General features: G+C 38.8%; 1 protein-coding gene across 2 annotated transcripts in view; it reads left to right on the forward strand.

The window, feature by feature from the left end:
• ZFAND3 (zinc finger AN1-type containing 3) overlaps positions 1–26105 on the forward strand; it is a 322750-nt gene that overhangs the window by 223358 nt on the left and 73287 nt on the right. For both annotated transcript variants that reach the window (XM_044002479.1, XM_044002478.1), the window contains one exon: positions 5345–5410. In XM_044002479.1, coding sequence (XP_043858414.1) covers positions 5345–5410 — 66 coding nt within the window. The remainder of the gene's footprint in view (positions 1–5344; positions 5411–26105) is intronic.

Here is a 26105-nt window from a genome sequence, read left to right on the forward strand (position 1 = left end):
TCTTTGTTGGATTTCTCCTCATTAGATCTTTATATATTCCTGCTTTTAATCGATGATTCTTTTCCAGCTCGATTATGTAGATAGATTAGGTGTGTCCTCTTTGATTAAAGCAGTACTTGAATCAGTTTGGGGATGTGATTGGAAGAAGGAGGAGCCTATTCCCCTGAATTAGTCTCTGGCTTGCTCAGATTTATTTGTTCCTTAATAATTCAGTCAGTTTTTAAATCATAAAATCGTCAGTGTCTTAAAGATTTTTGAAGAAAATGTCACTGATAACGAAATGATTAGATGTTTCTTAAATTTTCAAAAAGATGTGTAAAACTCTTAACAAAACCAGATGAAAATGAATGCTAAATATCTGTACTAAAAAGATTTTCCCCCCAAGAAACTATTGTCAGGAACTTTCCTGATTAAATAATTCATCATCTCTGAATGCTGGGGAAGAGTTGTACATTTAAAATCTCCCTTTAAGAAAATGGAGTTTGAAAGTGTTTGGAGATACAAAGGTAAACATCGTACACATTATGATGAAGTGGAATTGACAGGCTACTTACAGAGGGATGATGCATTTCTAATTAGTCCACAGTGCCTTTAGTTGGAAATTAATTAGACCCTGTTATGTAAATGTCATGTTAATTAAGCAAGAATATTGAAGTGTAATAAATCTGCAAAAGGAATAGCTATTTTTGTGTATTAATGTTTTACAGAGTTACAGGAGACCAGCAGTAAAATGTTTGATTATTGAGCTACAGGCAATTTTTAGCTGACTGACTGCTTGACAATCCATTTTTCCTAATTGATGTCTTTAGTGCATAGTGCTATAGCAGCCAAGGAGGGCCAGTGATACTAGGAGCCAGAAATAACCAGACAGTGCAGCTACTTTAACAAACCATCTAAGTAGGTTTTTGGTATGCATTTTCAAGGTTAAAAGACAATATTACTCTGTGGGATAAGTTCTTCATTTTGTGTGTGACTGAAACCCTTGCTGGACAGTATACTGTTTCTATCTGGACCAGTTCCTCCTTAAGCAACAGTCTCTTTGTAGTTTATGCTTGCAAAGGGACATCTGTGGCTCTTGGTGCAGACATTATATCTGTAGGGTGTTATGAATGAAAATTTAAATATCTGCCTACTTTCACTTGAGATGTGTGTTGATACTTAATGGAAGGTGTTTACTTAACCTTCCCTTTTTATAGGTTGCCATGTACTGAATATGCTGATCTGACCTCTGCTGTTATCTTCTTCCGGATTGAAATTAGAACTGTTTGTGCAGGGAAATGCTTTCCAATTGCACATGGTATAAAGATATATACTTGTTGGGGGAAGACAACAAAAGAATTCAGCATCATAGTTATTGTGTGAAATTGCAAATGGGATCCATAGTGGCACTGCATTATGCATGACAACTTTAATACAAGAACAAAAAGCAACCCTAGAAGAGAGTGCATAGGGCATTCAAACTTAACTGGTTATAAAGCTCATACACTATGCATTATTTGCATGCAAATTTCAAAGTTTAAATTGTTGAAACTTGACACATCGCACAAAAGTAAAATATTTCTAAATAAAATACCTTCTGCCAGGTAGTAGCTTTTCATTAAATGTCTCCAGGAATTGCAGAAACAGGAAAACTGATATTTCAGTTAAATAAAACAAATATTTCATATGCTTGAAAGGAAAAAAAAAATGCAAGAAGCTAGCTTTATAATTGGCTGAGAATTAGCTCGATATGGTTGACCTTACCATCACTTCCTGTGTTAGTTTTCCCTTATCTCAAAGGAGGTTTATTATGATAGTGAAGAGAAAGACTTCTAATGAAACTTCAAGTAAGGTAATATCATTAAAATCTCAATGCTACTCTAGTGATATCTGGGGCCAAATCTCTAAAGTCTTCACCCTGATTAAAATCATGGCCTCACATATATAAATGATTCTAAGTCCTAGAAAAGCATATCCTATTCTCAGAGTCCTGGTCCTAAAAGCATAGGAGGGCTGAAAAGGGGACCTTAGAAGATGAAGAAATTAAGATAAAGTGACTCATTCAGGACCACAATGCTGTAAATGAAAGAGCTGTATTTTGAGCCCATGTCCAGCACTGTTTCCATTTACACCCTCCAGTTTGCCTGATCTCCTTATAAATGGGTACTCGGCAATACTTATGTAGAGTGGTTACAAAACTGGGTAAAAATGACTAATGAGAGAATGGAGTTTTGGGGAAAGTTGCTTTTATAACATCTCATTGACCTTTTTTCAAGTCCTGTTGTGGTTCAGGAGAACTCAGGAATGAGGAAATCCTGGTGTCCCCTGATTATGTCATATTCTGAGTTTTAAATAAATGTCCTCTGATGATGATACAGGCTCTTGGCCTTCACCTTCTTACTAATAATCATTTCCAACTTAGAAGAGCCATTTCATTAGAACCACATAACCACTTTTCATACTTTTATTGTGAAGAGTTTGAAAGGCATCCCTTCAAATTTTTCATCTTACATATTTTCTTTTTAATAAACTTGACTTTATGCTAATTGTTTAAAGGCAGATAAAATCATAATTTTCTATGGCAGTTAGGTTGATTTGGGGGTAAGGAAATCTTAACAGAGTGATAAATTCACTGGCCCTGCTCACTAGAGAACCCTGTTCCCATTTTGTATTATAGAGCACTTCACAGTAATAGTGAAGTAGACTGGACTTAATGCCAGTCTTTCTGTTTGTAATATTATCCAATTATCAAAGCTGGGGTGCATTATTACTGCCAGTTACATTCACTGTCAATTTGTCTTGGCTCAACTGTGGTTTTATTTGTACTTTACTCTAATATAGTGAATACGTTGAATTGGGTTGTTAGTTTAACAAGATCTCTGGAGAACTCTTTCATGATGATGCATCTTGAGATATGCTAGGTAGCCTCAAAGTTATTTGTGTGTCAATTTACAGAAATCTAGTCTATGAGGGAGGGAGAAAAATAATAGTAAATACTCTCATCCAGAATTAAACCAAGGTTCTAATAATTATGATTTATAATTATAAATTTATAACATTCATAATTATGCACAGTTATATCGTACTCCTTACTGGTTAACTCAGTTGTCCCAGCCAAAATCTTTCAGTTTCTGTTTTGGCTTCCTTGAGCTTATGCAATTCTATCAGGATGCATTATTTTGCTACCTATGAAATTTTGGTAGGGGATTATCCATTCCTATGCTTTACATGGGAATTTTATTGCCACGGCCAGGGCAGTGGAGTTGGGGTGAGGTGGCAAAGAATATACTATCAGACTAGTACAAGCCTGTTACACACTGATACTCAGGAGGTCTTAGAGTATATACATTTTGTTTGGGGTTTTTTTTGCGGGGCACTGGGGGTTTGGTGACTTGCCCAGGGTCAACTAGTCAATAAATGACTGAGGTTGCATCTGAATTCAGGTCTTCCTCACTCCCAGGCCCAATATTCTCTCAATTCACTGGGCCACCTAGCCACTAGCTGTAAGGCTCAATTTAATAATGAGCACTCTTGAGACACTCTGAGCTGACTCCAGAATACTCCTTGTGTTCCTCAACAATTTTTAAGGGTGCAAAGGGATCCTGACAACCAAAAAGTTTTGAGATTTGCTGTTATAGGATAACAGAGATGGAATCATCCATTAATTTTACAGATGATGAAATCCTAGAGGCACCAATGGACTAATGTAATATAATTATTATAGAATTCCTATAATTCATAAAAGGGACAAGAAAATGAAAAGAATGCTCAACATTCTTAAATTCCATTTTCTTGGTCCTTCCCTTACCACCATGGACAATCACTCCATAACACTAGTTTCTAAATTTCTTAATAAGTATTTTTTCTGGGGCAGCTAGGTGGAGTAGTGCATATAGCACTGGCCCTGGATTCAGGAGGACCTGAGTTCAAATCTTGCCTCAGACACTTGACACTGTGTGACACCTTTGCTCATTGTTCTCAGGGTAGACTTAATGCTCTTGGATATACCTCTTCTTTTCTGGACCTGAAACATTTCTATTCAAGATTTTTAATGTTTTGCTTTATGCTGGATATCTTAAACTCAGCATGTCTAAACCTGAGCTCATTATCTTCCCTCCCTGCATCCCCCAAACCCACCTCTCCTTCAGATTTCCATATTACTGTCTAGACTAACACCATCCTTCCAGGCACCCAGGCTTTCAGCCTAGGCACCTCCTCACTCCTCACTCTCTCACACGTCTAGTCTATTGCTAAGTCTTGTCAATTTTACTTTTATAACATCTCTCCTCTGACACTGCCATCACTGTAGTACAGGCCCTCATCACCTCATGCTGGTTTGTCTCTCTGCCTCAAGTCCCTACCCATTCCAGTTTACCCTCTACTCAGCTATCAGATTGATCTTCTTAAAGCACAGATTTGACCATGTCACTCCCATCCCCAGTCAGTAAACTCCAGTGACTCCCTGTTATCCCAAGGATCAAATATAAAATCCTATTTGGTGTTCAAAGTCCTTCATAACTTGCCCCCTTCCTACCTTTCCATTCTTCTTACAAGTTACACTCCCTCCCAAAACTTCCCCCATATATTCTGCCATCCATTGACCCTTGTTCTTCTTTCTCTTTTTTTTTTTTTAGTGAGGCAATTGGGGTTAAGTGACTTGCCCAAGGTCACACAGCTAGTAAGTGTTAAGTGTCTGAGGCCAGATTTGAACTCAGGTACTCCTGAATCCAGGGCCAGTGCTCTATCCACTGAGCCACCTAGTTGCCCGGCCCTTGTTCTTCATATTGTGAATCACTCCATGATCAGACTCTGCATTTTCACTGGCTGTCTTCCATGCCTGGAGTTCTTTCCCTCTGCATTTCTACTTCCTTGACTTTTTTCAAATCCCTGCTAAAATCATACTTTGAGCCACAAGACTTTGTTGATCCCCCTTAATGTTAGTTTCTGCCTTCTGTTGCTTTTCTTCAGTGTATCCTCTGTATACTTTACATTGTACAAAGTTGTTTGCATATTTACTCACCAGTTATGCTGTGAACTGCTTGAGAGCAGGGATTCTCTTTTGCTTTCCTTTGAAAGCACTGGAAAACAGCACAGTGCTTAACATGTAGTAGGTGCTTGATAAATGCTTATTGACCAACAATACTGAATGCTAACTAATAAGTGTAGCATAATATGGACAAAGTGAGGGACCTTGTACATAAGATCCAAACCAAACATATTTTCATAGCTCCCTTAGCATGTTAAATATATGGAAAATTGGGTCATACACATTCCCAGGTATGTTGCCATTGCATTTCCCCTGCTTCCAGACATGCAGGCTCATAGAGACTGCTGCTGACTGATGTCCCTGCCTTTTTGTTTCTAGGTGGGCCATGCACAGATATAGCTCACGTCTCATTAATCACGCCAACCAAAAGATCCTGTGGCACAGGTACGTATCTCATTCCTTCATTTCTGAATCTCTCCATTGCCTAGGTATTGAATTGCACTTGTCACCATTTCCTCTTTTTCTTTGATTTTTGAAATGACATGGAAGTGGCAATGAGAAGGCCATGTCCATTACCTCATGAAAATACTTACGTTTAGGAAACACCTTATAACTCACAAAATCCTTTCTTCACAACTACATAAAGCATATAATGCAAATATTATTATCTCTGTTTTAAAGAAGAGGAAATGGAGGCCCTGAGTAGGTTAAGTGCCTTGCCTGAGATCAGACTGTTGTCCTGAAAGGCACCTTGGAGTAGTTGACAGAGTGCTAGATTTGGAATAAGGAGGGACCTGAGTTTAAATCCTGCCTCTGACACTTAACCTGTGTGGACATGAAGTGAAAGGAACAGAGAAATCTCTTAGCCACTCTGTGCTCCAGGTAATTTTCTCTGACTATAAATTGTAGAGAATATTTTCATCTACATTGGTAGATGAAGTTCCTTCCCAGGAAATGCCAACACCAATATCATCACGAGTCCAGTAAAAAGAGAGACTGCTTTTAGCACCAAGCTCACAAGGTGAAGATCTAATAATTTATGTAGAGTACTTTGCAAACCTTAAAGTATCATGTAAATATTAGCTTTTATTAAGCATCAGAGCTGATGTTTAAACCCCAAGTATGTTTGAACCTTCTCCTGTGGTTATTTTCTAATTGCCCTAGAACAGGAAGTAGGATTTGACTTTGTGAATACGAATGTATGCATATATTCATTTCCTAGTGTGATGTTTAAAATCTAAATTGTGGTCACCTTAAATCAGAAGCTTCAGCTCCAGTCTATCCTAGAGTTCCAGCCTGGTTGGGTTCTTCCTGAAGTCCTCCTCCATGAGCTTGCTTTAATCAGGAACACCCTTTCGCAAGCTGTTTGTGGAAGCTTTTTTATACATCTGGAACAGAGGCGGTCCTTACACCCTGCTTCAAGGTGATTGGTTGGCGTCATCCAAATCCATTGTCTTTGAAGGTGTTCTCAAGTTGAGTTCACAGTCTAGTTTCTGAGAACAATACCTTCTTAAGGGATAGCCAGGTGTGATTACAATCCAGTTAACTTGAAGTAGGCTTAATCAGCAGTCAATCACTCTCACTTGATTCAATCAGTCTAGATTAATCTCCAGGTGGGTCTTTGAGTATCTGCTAAAAGCCCATTATTTCATCACACTAGCTTCCTCTCAGGTGACTTGTATGTGAAGAATGTTGCTCAGGCATGAAGCTTAGAGGGAACACTGCTCCTTGCCTGGCATTTGACATGTTGCTAATTTTTCTGAGCAGAGAGAAAGCCACATGAAAATCCTTTTATATAAAGAATGGGTGCCAGAGAGTAAGGGAGATTGTGGTACATTTAATAAGTATTTTGACCTGACTGTTGTAGCATAGTAGTTCTTTTCAGTCACTCATTCTCGTACCATTTTGTGATTTCTTATTCTTTTCCCACTCACAGAAACCTGGAAACATCCTTGTGCATTTGTGGCATTTTTATTAAACATGAAGTCATGAATACTGTAGCTTTCCAAAGAGCAGAAATAATACCTAATGCTCTCTTCCTCTATAGCTTAATTTATTTTAAACAGTGTTTCCCATTTCTAATAAGCCTGCCTGCTATTTAAAATATCTCACAGATTGTATTTGGAAGAGTCAAAATAATTATATTGTTCTTCCAAAGGTCACAGCCAAGGTATTTTTCATAGTTGTCAAAATCTTTTCTTTAAAGCTTCTTTATCAGGAATCGCAAGAGCCATGCTAACCTGAAAAAAAAAAATTAAACCACAGTCACATGAAAGATTTTCTTGTTTATTTTGACTTAGAACCACTTATTCTCCCTCAAAGTTTTTGAGCAGTCACCTCTCCTAGTTTTGTTTTAGAATGCCCTCCACTAACACTACTTCCAGGGAATTTAATAGTTTCTTTTAGATAAGGTCAGGTTAATTTCCCTCACAGCTGCTCAGTTTTATAGAGTAGTATATGAGAGCAGTGACAGTGCTATTCTGTTCTAGTTCTAGGCATTCTAGAGTGGGGCAAAGATTCACAGTGCCCTGTGAAAAGATAAATTGTATCTTGGTCACAACAAATGGTGGGGTGGGGCAGGGAAGATAAATCCACCCAATATTGCTTAACAATAGGATGTTATCAGAAGCCATATTTCTTCTCCTTTGACTCCATGTACTGTGCACAGAGGACCCTTTGGGTTAGGTGCCAACATCAATTAGTTATTCACCATTCTATCATGAGAAAATGTATTTCTTTTCTCTATGAAGAGCTGCTGAAACAAAAATCTTTCCCCTCTCTTCTCTGTCCTCATACTTGATTCCCTACTCACCCTAGCCCTATCACTCCACGATCTGTCACTTCGGCCCCATTCCATGCGCCTTCAGAAATTCTTATTTTGTTGTTACAAACTTCCCTTTATCTCTTGATCTCTTCACACTTTCACTACATTCTGACCATAGAAATCCCAGCTCTTATACTGAATGGTATCTCTGACCACCCTCTCCACAGCTAGTTTCTCTTTTCATGTTTCCTGAAGTGGTGGGCCAGGAGGAGGAGGAGGTGTGCTCCGTGTGGCCACCCCTGCAGCAGTGCCACTCCAGTTGTGTGGGGTTATTCTCAAGAGTCTATACTGTCTGGTTCATACTTATCATTTCTACCCAAACCCCTCCTGCTTGCAGAGATCAACACAAGACACAACACCCCCCGAATATCCTGGTCTCCTTGCTCATCAACCTCCTAAATTCTTGTGAGCTCCATTTTTGTTGACATCAGCCACATAGGAGCTTAATCATAACCTTGGTCCCACTGTCATGTGAGATTTAAAATTGGATACTAGAATGTGGTAAAAAGTGAAAGTTTTTACCAGTCACCTATTATAGTTCCCCTGGGACTTTGAACTTCCTCCCTCTGACCAAAATCTTTTATCATTTCCTATCTTCTGCCTCATCTCTCTTAAGCCTGTTTTTCATCTTCTCTGTTACTTTCTCTCCAATTTCAGCCCCAAGTTATCCCTATTGTCCTCCTTTTTTGCTGCTGAATCCTTCTGAGGAACTTCATGGAACTGTGCTAAGTAGGTTCACAACAAATTTGTTATCTAATCTCATCTGGACTTGTGCTCATGACACTCATTTTATTCTTCCCTTATGATTCTCCTACTTCATTATCTACAGCACCTATTCTAAACTTGATTCTTCATCGCACATCAGATAACCTATACCTTTTCTTCACCTCTTCCTCTCAACAAAGAACCTCCATTCCTACTTTACTGAGAAGAGAAGTCATTCAACTTCCTGTTTTCCTCCATACCACACCTCAAAACCTGAGATTAACCTTGTGTTCTTGAGCCTGTCCCTTTCCATTTCCTCTTGGAACTATTTATTTCAAATCTCACCTTTCCTATGGGCTTCTTCACTGCTGCCTATAAACATACCCAGATTGCTTCCATTCTTTAAAAAAAAAATCCACTTGACTCTGCATTCCATAAAACTATTGTCATAAAATCCCTTCTCCTTTCATAGCCAAACACCTAGAAAATATTGTCTGTACTCATTGCCTCCATTTCTCTAACTCCCACTCAGTTTTCAGCGCCTTGTGATCTAGCTTCCAACCACATTTACTGAAACTGCTCTCTCTAAGGTTTCCTGTAATATCTTAACTGTAAAATCTAAGTGCCTTTTTCTCAATCCTCATCCTTGACCTCTCAGCAGTTTTGGCCACTTTGTCCCCTGGATACTCTCTCTGGGTTTTTATTAAGATCACTCTTGCTGGTTGTCCTACTTGTATGAACTTATTTATATCATATTTCTTTGCTGGGTCATCTATCATCTGTTCCCCACCCCTATGCATGGGTGTCACCGTAGGCTATCCTGAGCCCTCTTCTGGTTTGAAGATCCCATCAGTTCCCATGGTGTCAGTTCTCATGGTTATACAAATGAGTCCCAAATCTACATATCTAGCCCTAATTTCTCTCCTGAGCTCCAGCCTCCATATCACCATGGAACTTAGTATCTTTCTCTGCTAAAACCTCCTTTCTTTCTGACATCACTGTTTTTGGTGAGGGCACCACTTTCCTGCCAAACATCTAGGTTTACAATCTCAGGGTCTTCCTCAACTCTTTCTCATCCCTCAGACTCCTCCCACCCTTCATAATCTATTCAGATCCCAAAGTTTCTCACCTCTACCTCCGCAATATCTCTCACATCCAAACCCTTTTCATGTCTCACTGTTGCCTTAGTCAATTAGTGTTCCTGTCAGCAGGCTCTGTCTTCTCCAATCCATCCTATACCAAACTGATACACCTAAAACACACTCGCCTGAAGAAACTTTAATGGCTTAAATGGTTGCTTATTGGGTAAAATATCAACCCCTCTGTTTACATTTCAAAACCCTTCAGTATAACTTCAGAGCTGCCTTTCTAGAATACTTTTACTTACTCCCCCTCACAAGTTTTATGTTACAGCCAAACTTACCATTCTTTATTCCTTCTTTCCATGCATTTGAAGAAGGTGTCATTCATACCTAGAACATTCTTCCTCACTTCCATGTCTTAGAAACTCTAGTTCCTTTCAAGACTTACCTCTAGTGCCATTTTGTATACAGGGCCTCTTTGATCTTTCTGCACCCTGCACCACTCGTCCCTGGACTCCCCATACCTCTGCTCTGTTCCCAGTTAGTGCTCTTCCTTTACCTGGGATTGCCTTTTGTGTTTATTTTATATATGTTTTATATTTACTTACCTAATGAACCTGTTGTTTGCCAGAATGAGAATACAAAGCTCTTTGGGGCAAGGACTTTCTCATTTTTGTCTTTGTGACATCCAGCACCTAATATATAAGAAGTGCTTATTGAATTTGTATAGAGCTATATATGCTGTAGTTGCTTATTTAACTGTGGTGAACCACACTGACCAGTGTCTACGGGTAAAGGGAAAAATGAGAGAAAACACCACTTTCATTAATTTAGTGAATAATTGTTTCTTCCATAATATTGCACTTGACTTTTATAAATCTTTGAAAATTCAAGAGAAACAGGTTTATACAGTGACAGTTTTCCCCAGTTTTCATTTAGGTTAGTTTGGTTGTCCTTCTAATCGAAAATTCTCACCTTGTTTAGGAATCAGTAGTGTTCAGGACAGCTACTTAAGGACTTTCATAGTAGATTGCAATTTTTCTACTTGGAATTTTTAAAAAGTCATCAGTCTTGACCATCATTTCTTTTCAAGAGCCTACCTGTAGTCAAGTTGACCGCTATGATGCTAACACATCACCCCCAGCCTCAGATTTAAAAAAAAATTTTTAAATTACTGATAAAAAGTTTCCCCAAAATTTTCTGTGTATTGCCTCGATGGGTTCATTTGCTGGTTTCTGACACCTGGAGACATACATTTTAGTGGCTCAGTAGACTTTCGAATGAATGAGTGTTATCTGTTAGTGAGTACTGAATGAAGAATCATGAGGTTTTCTTCCCACATTATCTTAGCACCTCCCAGAAACAGTTGTAAACTATTTTAAAAAATTTTTAATTGATACTTATTTGTCTTTATATCATAGTCATTTCAAACTTTTGCCTTCTTTATGGTGACCACATGTAGTCAGGAAGGAGTCAAATTATTACCAAATCAGAGGCTAACTTTTTAAAAATAATTTGAAAGTCAAAGGATAACACATCTTGAAATTACTGGAGAGAGAGCATACTTCTTTCTAGGTGCTCACAATATTTTGCACAATTCTTTGTTAATTCTTACAGATTTTTGTTGATTCCAAATATTCTGTAAAGAAAAGAACATCGACCTTGCCTTGGTTTCATTCTTCTGAACTCTTCTATTCCCAAGTTATCCATTATGGTACTATTATTTAAGGCAATCTATGTAGAATAGGAATCTCCTCATTTATTAGTTTGTTGTTGATGAAATCTAAATTTAATTAAATTATATTGAGGATATGAAGGTCAGAGAAAAAGTATCTTATCTTAGGTCTATCTTGGATATGTTCTCTGTAGCATTGCCCTTGAAATATGGGGCAGGGAATCTCATTCACTTCTTTGGCTGACTGGACCAGTATTTCCTATGTTCCTATGCTCTCCCATACAAATGGGAGCATTCACTGCATCCTGCAAAGTAACAGTGCTGAATAAATCGAATGAGTGACCTTTGGGGTATACCTTCTAGAGAAATTGCTCCCCGGTCTACCACTCTTATCCCCTAATACAAAGCTTTGTTTTGCCATTATATTTTATAGTCCCATTTGAAACACTGAAGACTTTATTTCAAGACAGAACTAAAATGATCAGGGGGAAAAGTTATATTTTTGCAGGCTTGACTTAGATTTGGCAGAACACAGTTCCACTATATATGATTTTCCTTTTCATTATTACATTCCTATATATAGTTATTGTTGTCATATTTTAACTAAGCTTCATGTTAATGTTGACTATATAATGCTTTCTCCAATAGACTTAAAAATGATTTGGGGAATAAGTGCTGTGTAGATGTTAAAAAATGAGTCCATAATTATCCAAGTCACAAATTAAATAGCCATCTGTAGTGCCATCAGAAAGCTGCAGTATTGCCTGAGGTTAGGGCAGCTGGGGCTAGACACCAACACAGTTTGTTGCTCTCCAAGCCGCCTTCTTGTTCTTATTTGGAATTGGTCGCCAGTCACTGTTTTCAGTATTCTTCACGTCCATTAACTGATACGTTTTTTGTACCAAAATTTGTGTTAATCCTTTGGAGGTAGCCTGGTTTCCTTTTACTGTGACAGACATTGACAGAAACCAGACTGGTTCTATATTGTTCATTGTTTCCTAAGCTTTTCTTCATGCCACTCTGAAGCAGCCTGTCTGTGGGATCCTGTTGGTGAAGAAACCCCCTTCACCTGGGAGTTAAGATAAGATTGATGTGCTTGCTAGACACTTTCCAGATCAGTGTTCAGGAGCCAGTTAAAGGGAAACATTTCATTGCAGTGCAGTTTGTTACCAAGGGGTTTACGTAGGATCTTTTACATTGAATCAAAAGCTAAAGGGTGTGGGTATTAAATTAAAGGTGTTCCTATAAATCTTACAAATACCTACAGTCACCAGCCTTGTCTCTTGTAGAGTAAGTTTTCATGGTAACAGTTCAATTCTCATAATCATTCCTAGAGAGGGAAGGTAGTGACTACAGCCTAAGGAATTTCAAGGATTCCACTTTCTCCCCTGCTTGGTTGAACTTTTGGTGTGAGTTCAGCTGTGTAAGATGCATGCTTTTATATCCCGCCCGCAAGTGTAGTTTTTCCCTCAGGTCTGCAGTATCAGCATTTGAGACAGAAAATTAGAAATTTGACCTACTTATATAATATGTAAGTTCCCATCAGGAGAATATTAGGAAAGACATAAACCTTTCATTTTTATTAGCATTTAATGTAACCATTGAAGAAAGATCAAAACAGTAAATCTGTCAAAGCACACACACACACACAAAGTATTAAAAAATGGTTTACCTTCAGCACTTATTAGCCTGGGTCCTAAAGGGGTTCATCTTATTCTTTAGGTGTGGGTATTGAGGTTTTTAATTTTAGTCAATCTGCTGGACAGGAATGCAAAGAACAGAGGTAGGGAATGAATATCTCTATTCTAAAATATGTCCTGAAATAGGTTTACAGAAAAGAAGCAGTTATAGCCTATGTATCCCACATATGAATGTCATAGGCTTTGTGTAAGCAGTGACTGGTTAGAAAGGCCGGCGGTTGTTTTCTCAGTTTTGTTTGTTTGGTTTTCATCAGTCTGCCTGCCTACATTTCTGTTTTGTTGAAAGGATTGAGTCACTATAAGAAGATGTCTTGATAGAAATCCTTAATATATAAAGTAAATGGGCTTAACAGTACTTCTTATAATGTTGAGATTTCAAGAAAGGTCAGAGGGGGAAACCTGCTATTTTTAATTATACCAGTGAATAAAAATGAGAGCCCTCTTTGTTTTCTGTTTTTGCTTTGCCTCTCAGTCTGGAGATTCCTAACATTAACAAACATATTCATGTGTTCTGATGCCAATGTAAATTTACTCATGTGAGCCAGTTTCTCCTTCTTTTATGGAAAAGCTTAGTATTTAAATGGATATAAAGCCAGAGTATCTGTCTTGTGAAGAGAATTTTTGTACTTGAAGAGCTAGAGGCTAAAAGAAAAAAAAAAAGAGGTTGGTTGCATTCAGGATTGAAGGAGGCTTTGGTATTGGGTTGCTGAAGGTGGTATGCTTTGTGAAAATTCAAGTTTACTTGGTTCTTTGATGCATCTACAACTGAAATCTGCTTTTATAGCCATTTATTTTATCATAGTAAGGAGGAAAAGCCATGCTCTATCATTAATTAGATATTCTATTGCTCTTTTGAGGCAAAGTGTCTGAGCTAACACTATTAAAAAGATTAGCAAGGGAATTTTAAAACTTTTTTTTCTTTAGCACTTCTGAGAGGTTGGATTTTGTATTTTTGTTTGGGGGGGGGTGGCGTTGCTTGAGGCTACTTTAGTTGGCCTTTCCTTTATCCTCTTCCTATTGGAGGGCAGTGTGTTAGAAACTCAACCTTCCCAAAGCTGCAGGAAGAGTGCGGTGATAGAACAGCCACAACACTGCATTATAAATCATCCAAACCTTGCGATGATACTGCCCATTAAAGAGACTTTTTTTTTCTCCTACTCAGTTCTCGGCTGTACTAATAGAACAGCGCATCAAGCAAGGCTGTAAATAAAAGTTATTACCTAATAGGTGGGTGCTGAAGTGGAACGGACGGGAGCTGAGGCATGGAGGCCTTATTACTGCTCATCAGCAATTATAAACAGGATAAAGTGTCTGGGACTTGCGCTGATGCAGCGAGGGCTAATAGAGGCTGGAGGACGACACTGTACCATGATAGGATGATGTATGTTGATGGGTTTTTACTGCCTCATCTTGCAGCTTGTTTCTAAGACGAGTTGTGTTATCCATTTTCCTCACTCAGACATCTATCTGAGGAGACAGTTCCATTGCCTTTCCTGCCAGCAGGTGGGCCAGTGTTTGTACCTCTTATACCTGTATCCAATTCTAAGATACTGTTCTCTGGAGAGGCCTTCAAAAATATTTTACAATCATGGCCAATTAAAAGCCATGAACTTATTGTAATGTCATGCATCTGATACTCAGAAGCCTGCTATCATGGTTCTAAATCATAGCTTCAGAAATTGTTGCCTCTGTTAAATGTGTAGAACATAGCCCTGCAAGAGGTTCCACAGTAATGTACCAAAGTTTATACTGATAAAAAAGACAAGATAAATACAAAAACACAGGCACAACTCCAACGGTATAGATACATAAATGTAAGTGTTTGGATAAGAATGGCAAGGGCGGGTTATTAGGCTCATTGGAAACAATACATATGAAAGTGGATTTTTTTTATTTTTGTAAAGACTTAGGAAAATGTTTGGAATTTAGTCACTTTAGGTGAGAAGAAGGATTGATTTACCCCATTTTGATGTATTCAAATGTAGAGAAAACTCAGTGCTAGCACCATTATGCCAATAGCAATTACCACTGCACTGAAAACTGCAAATGTATCTTGGAAAAAATTCCAAGAATCACATAAGCACTTGGTGAAAATTGAAATGCAATGCTGCTCATCTTTAGTCATTCACCTTTGCTAAATCTTCCTCATTAAACTTTTGTGGTAGGTGACATCTGTAGGAAATGTGCTTCTGAAAAGAAGCTTTTGATAGTTTGATTTTAGAGAGATGAGTTTATGAACATTCTGACTGTTCAAGTGTTGGTTATTTATGCTTTTAAATGGATAAATTATTTTAGCATGGTAACCTAAAGACATGAAGAAAGCACCAAGGTATTCTTAATCTTTTTTGTATCTTGCCAAGGAATGGCACTACAAGTGGTATGCAACCCTAAAGTTGCACACAGGTATGAGAACTAGATATATGACCATCACACACTTTAAAAGATAAAGTAGGTGTTACATTCACATTGTCATTGCCCATAAAATAAAATGTGACTCATTAAAGTCTGGGATAGCTCTGAAGATTTCAAGCCTGAAAGACCCTGGAGAAAGATGATACCATTGTTGGAAAGGAAGCAGACTTGCAAATGAATATTGTTTTCGGGATGTTGCTTATCGCAATCATTTCTGTGTTTCCCCTCTGATCCATCCCTTTTACTCTTGCCTTGTTAATTTTCCTGATACACTACTTCAGCTAGCTGCCTTCTCAAAAACTTCCAAGGGCTCCTGATTGCCCACTGAAGTGAGTCCAGATTCCTTAACCAGGCAGTAAAGGCCCTCCACATAGCCTATTTGTTGCATTCCTTTCCAGTCTTATCTCCTATTACTCTCCTCTCCTTTATACAATCTGTACTATAGACAAACTGGTTTACTTTATGGATCTTCCACATCTCCCGTGTTTTTGTTTAAGGTCACAAGACAGGAAGGCATAGTTATCACTGAGATGTGGTAGGATAAAACCCAAGACTGGAATATGGCTTTGGGTGGCTCAGACCTATTCAAAAGAAAACAGGAGGGGCAGCTAGGTGGCTCAGTAGATAAAGCACTGGCCCTGGATTCAGGAGTACCTGAGTTGAAATTTGGCCTCAGACACTTGATACTTACTAGCTATGTGACCCTGGGCAAGTCACTTAACCCTCATTGCCCCAAAGAAAGAAAGAAAGAAAGAAAGAAAGAAAGAAAGAAAGAAAGAAAGAAAGAAAGAAAGAAAGAAAGAAAGAAAGAAAGAAAGGTAAAAGAGGGAATAGGAGGAAGGCTGAAATGTAGTGGTATTATAGCATTTTGTATATTAAGAAATTATGTGATGGAATCCAGGGAAGTGAAGTATGATGGCAAGCATTGAAATCAGTAAAAAAAAAAAACAAAAACAAAGTATGCTACAAACCACTTGGATGGAATAAGGAATAGAAGTTAGGACACTGGTCACAAGTCTAGCACAGCAGCATGATAAATAGTAATTTTGTAGGAATTCATTCCATTTATACATCTGCTGAAGCTTTCACTAATGGGGAAGTTGCTGGAGTGGAAATATTAGGAACCTTGGAAAGAAATGAACAACTTCCTCCTAGAGTTTGTCATGGTGGAAATAAAAACCACAGTCTGACATGTACCACAGGTTTTGGAAGGGCAGATTTGGAAATGTTCAAGGGAAGGAGCGATCCAGTGAACTAAAATTCTCAGGAAGCGTCAACCCAGGAGAGATGGGAAACTGAAGAATGAATGAAATTCTGAAAACATGGGGAAATGATTCTGATGAGGAAAAAAAAAGGAGTGGTCTGACGAGACTGATGTGGGATGCATAAGGGACTCAGCAATCATCAAGGGCAGATGACACAATGCACACCATTCTGTGGCACAATCCTGTAAAAAATATCAGGAATGCTAAATCTCAGAAGCAATTCAAGGATTTTTTTTTTTTTAGTTTAAAAAAAAATTATTTGGGGAACAAATAGGATCTAAACACAGTAGTTCACCTCTTTTTGGAGGCGAAGACAAGAAGGAAACTGGCTTTTATTATGCCCTTCCTGTGTGTTAAGCTAAGTGCTAGGGGGTACAAATACAAACAAAAGAAAAATGGTCTCTAACACAGAAGGGAGCTATTGAGGGAGGGGCAGGATGAAGGTGCCCAGGACATAATTGTGAGGTTCAGAAAGTCAGGAACAGAGGCTAGATGGGAATGAAGCCAGTCTAGCTTGGACGCCTTCACAAAACGGAGGCTCCAGGAGGAGCTCCTCTTTGGGAGAAGAGGGTTGAGCCTTGTGGACTAATAATCCAGAGTGAGGGGCAGGAGGATGTTCCAGGATAAGGACGCCCCAGATGCAAAAGAAAATTCCAGGATGAAATAGTAGTAAAGGCATAATTTTGAAGACCAGAAAGTCAAGAACAGGGCCAGTATGGGAATGACGGTCAATATGATGACTCAGTAAAAGGCAGACCTGTTCTTTTCCTATTTGGTATCTGTTTTCTCTTCAAAGGAGAAGAGATATCATAAATTATGAATTTAGAGCTGAAAGGGAGGGGACACTAAGGGTTGAATCTACCCCTATACCCTATGAGGATATGAGAGCTGTTGAGGGTAAGCAATATCCCTTCAACCACATAGAGAATAAGTGGTAGAGCTGGGATTCAAACCAAAGTCCTCTAACTACAAATCCAGCATGCTTTCCACTGCACCCCCTTCCTCAAGGGAGTGAATGCCCAAAATAAGGTAGGAGGTTGTAAGAGAAGCACCTTGAACTAGCCTAGATAAGAGACCTGCTAAGAGAACCGGCATATAGAATTGTTACGTTTGACTTGTAGTGAGTGAAGGACACATTTCATCCCAGTTTTCCAAAAAGGAAAGAGAAGAATCTGCAAACAATAGACCAGTGGGTTTAACTGAATTGATTTGAATAGAGTCCGGAATGCCTGAGCACTGAGGTCCAGAGGAAAGTTTATAGCATCTGATCCTCTTTGCTAAGAGCATTGACCACCTGAGCTTGGAAAATGATGCTGCTCTCCTATTTAGCTTCATCTTTATTGAGGAGCTAGTGCTTATAGTAATGCGGAAAGATTGTTTCACAAACTACCGTACAAAGATAACTATTTTGAGTTTTTAGAGATATAATTGAAAACTTGGTGGGGGGGAGGACGAGGTTCCTGTGGGGAAAGCAACATGGATCTTTTGAGTCGGACGGAGAAAACCTGGTACATGATGTTTCTCGTGGCTAAACTCCAGGTTATGAGTGGTCGTTGCATTCAGATCAAGCAGTAAAAATATTTTTTAAAATAGCAATAATAATAATAATAATAACTTACATTCTGTTCCTTTAAGGTTTGCAAAGCACTTTATGTATGTTATCTAATTTGAGCTTCAAAACTACCCTGGAAAGTAAGTACTATAGGTATTATTCTTAATTTACAGATGAGCAAACTGAGCCTTAGATGGAGTGACTTTCCAATATTTACAAAGCTAGTAAGTGTCAGAGGTAGGGTGTTAACCTGTCTATCAATCGCCAATTCTAGTACTCTATCCACTACTCCATACTGATACTATATCTAATAAACTCACATTTTTGTGGTTAAAATCAAGTAATTTAACCTTGGAAGCATTTTTGTCATGGGGAATTTCATATTGTGATTAGTTCTCTGAACAGCCAAATGCTTCTATGGATTCAGTTAACCAGCCTCCACTACAGATGTATAATTATTTTTAGAGCATACACATACAGTGTTATAAAAGCTTATTTGGCCTTATGCTCCCTACAGTTCTGAATTCTCTGTTTCATTACCACTATCCGCCCACAGAATTTCAGAAAACTATTCCCAAGTAACAGAACCATAGTTCAGAATTTTAAATAACCACATATCTATTAGCTCAGTGGACAAGGGAATTAGTTATGTGCTATGCATTTCCCACCTCTGCTCATTTCCCCAACTGTACATGTGTATGCGTGTGCATGCATGTGTGTGTGTATGTGTGTAAAGATTAGATCGTCTTTTTTTGTTATTTTGCCAAAAATTTAGCTAGTTGTCTTGGTTACCTTAGCATAAAAGAGAGAAAGAATATAGGAACAATCTTAAAGGTTTTTAGCTTTCAGGGAGTTAGCCAGTATCCACTCAAAAGAAATGCATCGAAACCATTTTTTCTCTTAGCCTGAGAACGTTTGGGTTGCATTTCCCCACGAATGCTTCGGCTATGTAGCCATTTGATTATACATCCAAAAGCACAACATAACTACGCCTTGAGAAAATTGCAAAGAAATGCCTTTATACTGTTCATTTTGAGGCACTGGTCTCTTGCCAGGCAGTCACTATTTGCCAGGACCTATTTATGCAATGTAGATAAATAGAAATGACACAGTCTTTCCCTTCAAGGAGCTTACATTCTATCATTTTTGACAGGTATATGCAAAATACATACAAAATAATTGGAACAATTGAGGAAACACTAGTAACTTTGGGGGGAAGGTGATCAGGAAAGGGGTCATTCATATAGAAGGTGGCCTCTGAGATGAGCTTTGAAGGAAGGTAGTGATTTTAAGAGGTAGAGGTTAGGAGAAAATGCATTCCAGGCATTAGGGAAAGCCTTTGCAAAGATAAGACATGAAGTATTACATGAGGAATAGCAAGAAGGTTAATCTGGCCTTCTTGATAGAGTGGTGGTGGTGATATTGTTTGTCCTTCATTCTTGAAGAGGACCGTGACATCAGGGAGGTGATGTCATGACTTGCAGTAAATTGGATTTAAGTGAGGGAGGCTGTGCAAAGTCACAAACCTCTCTCCTCCAGAGCTACCTGAGTCCAGTGTCAAGACACAGATCAAGACAACTGGAAATGACCCCAGATGTTTGAGGGAGTTGAGGTTAAGTGACTTGTGGATTTGAACTCATGTCCTCCTGACTCCAGGGCCAGTGCTCTATCCATTACACCACCTAGCTGCCCCTGGTAGAGTATAGCAAAGAGGATAATGTGGAATAAGGCTGGAATGGTAGGTTGGAGCCCAGCTGGCAAAGGACTTTAAATACCAAATAGAGGAATCTGTATTTGAACTTAGAGGTTATAGGGAACCACTGGATTTTTTTGAGCAGTGGAAAGACATGGCCATGCCTGTACTTAAGAAAATTATTTAAGTCACTGTATGGAAGATGGATTAGAGAGGGGACAGAACACTTGGGAAGCTATTACAGTAGTTTGGTTAAGAGGCAGTGACCTGACAAAGGATGCTGGGGGTATAAGTAGAGAGAAAAGCAAGGTACGAGATGTAAAAGTATACTCAATAAAACTGGGCAACCAATTAGTTATATGGGATGGAGAGTGATAATCTCAGTATGACTCTGAGGTTGTGAAACTGGACAACTATAAGTATGCTGAGGCCCAGGACAAATATGGGGGAAATTTTGAGGGGAATGGGTTTGAGAATAAAAATAATGAGTTGTATTTTTTATGAGTTTAAGGTACTAACGAGACATCTAAATTGGAAATTTCAAATAGGCAGCTCATTATGTGAGACTAGTACTCAAGAGAAAGACTGGGATTGGGCATATGCCCATCTCTGAATTTTCCACATAAAGATGATCAACTCAGATTGCTAATGAAGTCATTGAGAGTATAAAGAGAAAAGAGAATCTGGTCCAGAATAGAAACTTAGGGAAGATACACAGTTAGGAGGCAAAGTGTGGTTGGAGATTCAACAGAGGAGACTAAGCAGGAGCAGTCAGACAAGTAGAAGGAAAATCAGGAGAGAGTGATGTGATGAAAATTCAGATATTAGATCGTGTCAATGTGGAGAGGATGATCACTAGTATAAAATGCTATAGAGATCAAGAAGCACCTTGCAGAGAATTTTTTTATCAGTTTAGTTTACCTAACCATTCCTGCAGCTGATAAAAAAGCTTTTCTGATTCCTGCATTTGCTCCCCCACCCCAGTCTTAATGTCCTAGTAATAAATCCATTTCTAGAAGACTAAAATTATATCTTTGGGTTAATTTCTTTCCTAAAACCAGTAATTGGTACAATTATGCAGGGCTTTGGTGAGGAAATGAATGAGTGAAGCTAGAAACCAGTTTAGCTGAAGTGCCATTTACATGTGTGTTACCTTGCTTAACAAACATAGAGATCAGTAGGTATTAACTTTACCCCCCCCCAATTCAGTTACAGAGGTAATAATAATTAATAATGACTTGCATTTAAGTAAAACCTTAGGGTTGCAAAGTGTTTTTTCATAGATTATGGATCTCATTCGATCCTCACAACATCTCTGTAAAGTAGATGGTTGGTTTATATACTTAGCAGTGGAATGTCTGAGTTAAAAATTCACCTTTCCATTGATCCAGAGTTTCATCAGCAATTTTCCAGAAAGCCCTAGCCAAGCATTCTCCCAATATAACTGTTCTCTAGCCATTCCATGTGTATAGCCAGTCTTTTCATTTGGTTGTCCACAGTGTGAAAGACTTGGTAAATCACAATTCTTATAGAATCGGAAATTAGGAAGACCTGTTTTAACTAGGGTCAGAATACTTCAGGAATTGTTCTTTCTCTTACTTGTTTCAAATACAGTCTATAATGTATTTTCTTAGTTGAAAATGAGATGGAGAAATCCTTGCCCTTAATTTCACACCAGCAGCTCTTAGAAAAGAGCATATCAGTATTGTCTTCAAAAAACATTTTCATAAGAAAGCTCTGGGCAGCTTGCTCCACATTATTCTTTAGACTATAGCAAAGGACTGTAACTCCCTTCTTGGCATCAAGTTAAGAATACTCAGTGTTTTTATTTGGGTACAAGTAGGTCTTTTCTGGACACCTTCCCTATTGTTATTTGAAGGATGGGTTCCTTGAGACAGTTCAGAAACTTGTCCAGCACAATTCTCTCATTGCTCTTTTGTTGTTGCTGTGCGTGTGTGTGTGTGTGTGTGTGTGTGTGTGTGTGTGTGAGAGAGAGAGAGAGAGAGAGAGAGAGAGAGAGGCAGGCACAGTTGGGGTTAAGTGACTTGCCCAGGGTCACACAGCTAGTAAGTGTTAAGTGTCTGAGGCTGGATTTGAACTCAGGTCCTCCTGACTCCAGGGTCGGTGCTCTATCCACTGTGCCACCTAGCTGCCCCCCTCTCATTGCTCTTAAACCCTATTTCAGCCTTTATCTGAGATCAGATTTCTTCCCTTTATACATTCTATGTTCCAGATATGCAGGATGTTCTCCATTTTATCTTGACTCTCAGTATTTTTACTCATGCCTGGAATTTAGTTCCTCATCCCTGCTTGTTGAAATCATCTTCAGTTGATTTCAGTTCAGATGCTCTCTCTTCCATAAAGCCTTTCCTGGTTTTCTTTCCTTCCCCTACCATACCTGAAAGTCTTTACCTTCTCAGATTTTCCTAGACCATTTTAATAATCATTGTTAACACTTATATAGTGTTTTAAGATTTACAAAATACCTTTCAGACTTACTTCATTTGAGCCATTTGTAGACCAGAAGATAGAAAGTTTCAAGAACTTAAGTGATTTGCCACCCACTCCTAGTTTAGCACTTTCTCTGCTACATCACATTGAGCCTCTGTGTCTCTATGTATTACCCCAAGAGATTTATTAAAACAATTCTGTTACTATCTTTTGTTTTAATTTCATTGTTGTTTCAAATATATGTCCCTCCCTTTCCCCTACTGAGAGCTACCAGTTATATAAAAAATGATAATGATAATAGCTAACATTTATGTAGCACCTGCTATGTATCAGGCATTGTGCTAAGCACTTTACGAATATTATCTCATTTGTTTCTCAGAATAACCCTGGGAGGCTGGTGCTATTATCATCCTCACTTTATAGTTGAGGAAACTGAGGCAGAGATTGCGTGATTTACTCTAGATCACATGGCTAAGAAGGCTGGATATGAACTTAGGTCTTCCTTACCTCATGCCCAGCAAGCACCACATAGCTTATTAAGATAAAAAGGGAGCAGGGACAGAAAGAAAGCAGTTCAAAAGCTAGTCATTCTATTGAAGTTCACAGTATATGCAGTATTCCATGCCCATTGTCTCTCCCTTTTGCAAAAAAAAAAAGAAAGAAAGAAATGCCTTTTCTTATTTTCTTTGGGAGCCAATTATAATCACATAGTATTTAATTTCATGATTTTTATATTTTTGTTCTTTTCAGTTACATTGTTGAAATCATTGTGTACATTGTTTGACTAGTCCCACTTCTCTTCACATCCATTCATATGTTTTCCTATGCTTTTCTGAATTTTTATTTGTTGTTTCTTATGGTATGGTAGTATTCTATCACATACATGTACCACAATTTATTTAGCCGTAACTTGGCCTATCAATTTTGTTTCTGTTTTGTTACTACAAAAAGTATGGCTATGAATATTTTGAAGCCCTTGAGGAATTATTTAATATATGAAACATTTCATTCTTTGACAGCATTAGGATGGACACACACACACACACACACACACACAGCATTGGGATTGCTGAGTCAAAAAGTGTCGATTGAGTAGTCATTTCCGAAATGGTTAGGCTGATTCACAGGTCTACCAACAGTGGGCCTATCTCATCCATTCTGTAATAGAGTAGACCTGAGGCTGGTTTAGGAGCTGTCTGGTCCAACTCTCTCACTTTAAAAATGCCCATGTAAGTTCAGTCACTTGTCTGAGGCCACTGAGACCATAAGAATCAAAATGGAATTTGAGCACAGGTCCTCTGACTCCGGGGTCCTCTAAGGCAGGTTGTTGGATATAACGTAAACTTTCGAGTTCCATTTCTTTTATTTGTGATTTGGATAAGTCTTTCATGTGGCTGCCAATAGTTCTTTGACCACTTAGGCTTTGGGGATTAATGACTACTTTCAGCTTTCTTGAGGACTGACCCTCTTAGAAACTCTTATAAAGGAGTTGGCAAATTTGGTTTTTCATAAGTTTGAGGGCAACCAGAAACATTGTTTCATGGGACATTTAGTCATCTCATCTTTCCGTGTTTGTGGTAAACACTTATAAACTATCATAGAAATAATTACAGTTTACATATCAACATTTATTGCAGATAATGAGGATATAGAAAATTACATTAACTAAGATTACCCAAATTAAATTAATATATAGTTACACATGGACTTTAATGCAAAAATGGGCATATCAATCAGCAAGTATTTTTTAAACATCTACCATGTGGCAGGCACTGCTAGGTATTGGGAATACAAGTACAGAGAATGAAATCCTTACTCCCAGGGAACTTACCTTTTTTTTTGGTGGGGCAATGAGTGTTAAGTGACTTGCACAGGGTCACACAGCTAGTAAGTATCAAGTGTCTGAGGCCAGATTTGAACTCAGGTCCTCCTGAATTCAGGGCCAGTACTTTATCCACTGCACCAGCTAGCCCTCAGAGAATTTTTTTTTAAGGAAGGGGGTTAGGGAGACTTTGGCATGCTTTTAGAGACTGGTAATATTTGAGCAACAACAAGAGGTGAGAGAGAGAGAGTGTGTGTGAGTTTGTGTATTGGGATGATGGTAGGGTAGGGGGTACTGGAGAAGATGGGATCAAGGGTATAGATAGAGGACTTGGCTTTTGTATGCAGAAGGTCATGAAGAAGCACATGTGCATGATCAGATCAGCACAGGGCCCAGCACACAGTAAGCACTTAATAAACATTTATGGGATTGATTGGTTGATTAAGCTGCACTATATTGCCAACAGAAATGCTCAGTTTAAAAAGAATGTCAGCAGAAAATGTGTGATTAATAAGTGCTCATGACATAGCTCCTCCTCTGCTCTTCATAGAACATCAAGAGACCCAGCAGATGGAGAAAGAGTGTATGGTAGGAGATACCACACACGAGAGGGGCAGCCAGCTGGCCCAGTGGATAGAGCACCAGATCTAGAGTCAGGAAGACTCATCTTCCTGAGTTCAAATCTGGCCTCAGACACTTATTAGCTGTGGGACCCTGTACAAGTCACTTCACCCTGCCTGCCTCAGTTTCCTCATCTGTAAAATGATCTGGAGAAGGAAATGGCAAACCCCTCCAGCATCTTTGCCAAGAAAACCCCAAATGAAGCTGCGAAGAGTCAGTCATGACTGAAAAACAACAAACACACAGGAGTAACAAAGTATAGCATAGCACAAACAGGCCACCATCTGTACTTGGAGGGGAAGGAGAAGGGAATACACATTTATAAATGCCCATTACGTGCTATGCACTGTGCTAAGTGCACTTACCTTATTCAGTCCTCACAACCAACCTGAGAGATAGGTAGGTGCTATTATTTCCCCCATTTTTACAGTTGAGGAACTGGAGGCAGACAGAAGTGAAATAACTTGCCAGGGTCCCCAGAAAATGCCTGAGACGGTATTGGAATTCGGGTCTTCTTGACTCCAGGCCCAACATTATCCACATAGCTGCTGGAAGGAGTGTGCCTGTATAAATTACATCACAGATCCATCTGATAGCCCCAGACAACAAGGAATCATCAAGTGCTTACTAAATACCAGGCTCTGAGAATACAAATAAGAAATGAAGGGATCATTTCTTGTGAGGAACTTATACTCTAATGCAGAAGACAAGTGTTTCAGAATTTACAGAGTAAACACTAAAAAAATAGAGTGCTTAAATTCAGAGCAGTTGGGGTCGGGTGGTAGAACAGAAAAGGCTTCATGTGGAAGGTGGTATCGGGTTTTGTGAAGTGATGATGGGAAGGAGGGCGTTCCCTGTGTGAGGAATAGCTGAGGCAGAGGCTATCCAGGAGATGGAGGGTGATGGGAGAGTTGCAGAGGAAAGCCACTTTGCCTGGATCCTAGAACAGGAGAGAAGGGAGTAATGTTCCATGTGGCCTTGTGCATGTTAGGTACTTCATAAATGTTGGATGAATGACATTTCATTGTTTTTCATAGTTTTCCTCCTGCACTAAAGAGCCCTTTCAGATTTTGCATGGCCATGGCATCAAATTTATAGAATTAGGATAGAGTATAGGATCTTAAGAGAAGTGATGTGTATTTGATAGAGATCTGGTTGGTGGAAGGAGAAGTCAGGAAAAGCAAAGTTTAAATCCTTCATCTGACATACACCTTTTGCTTGAACATAGTTAAGTCACTTGCCTCTCAAGACAATAAGTCACAGATGATTTCCAGTCTGCACCAGTGGACAGTTTCCATATCAGGTGTTCCCGATATTGATGAATTCACGGTTCCAAA

The sequence above is a fragment of the Dromiciops gliroides genome, chromosome 4 (genome assembly GCF_019393635.1).
Source record: "Dromiciops gliroides isolate mDroGli1 chromosome 4, mDroGli1.pri, whole genome shotgun sequence".
Classification (NCBI taxonomy): Eukaryota; Metazoa; Chordata; class Mammalia; order Microbiotheria; family Microbiotheriidae; genus Dromiciops; species Dromiciops gliroides.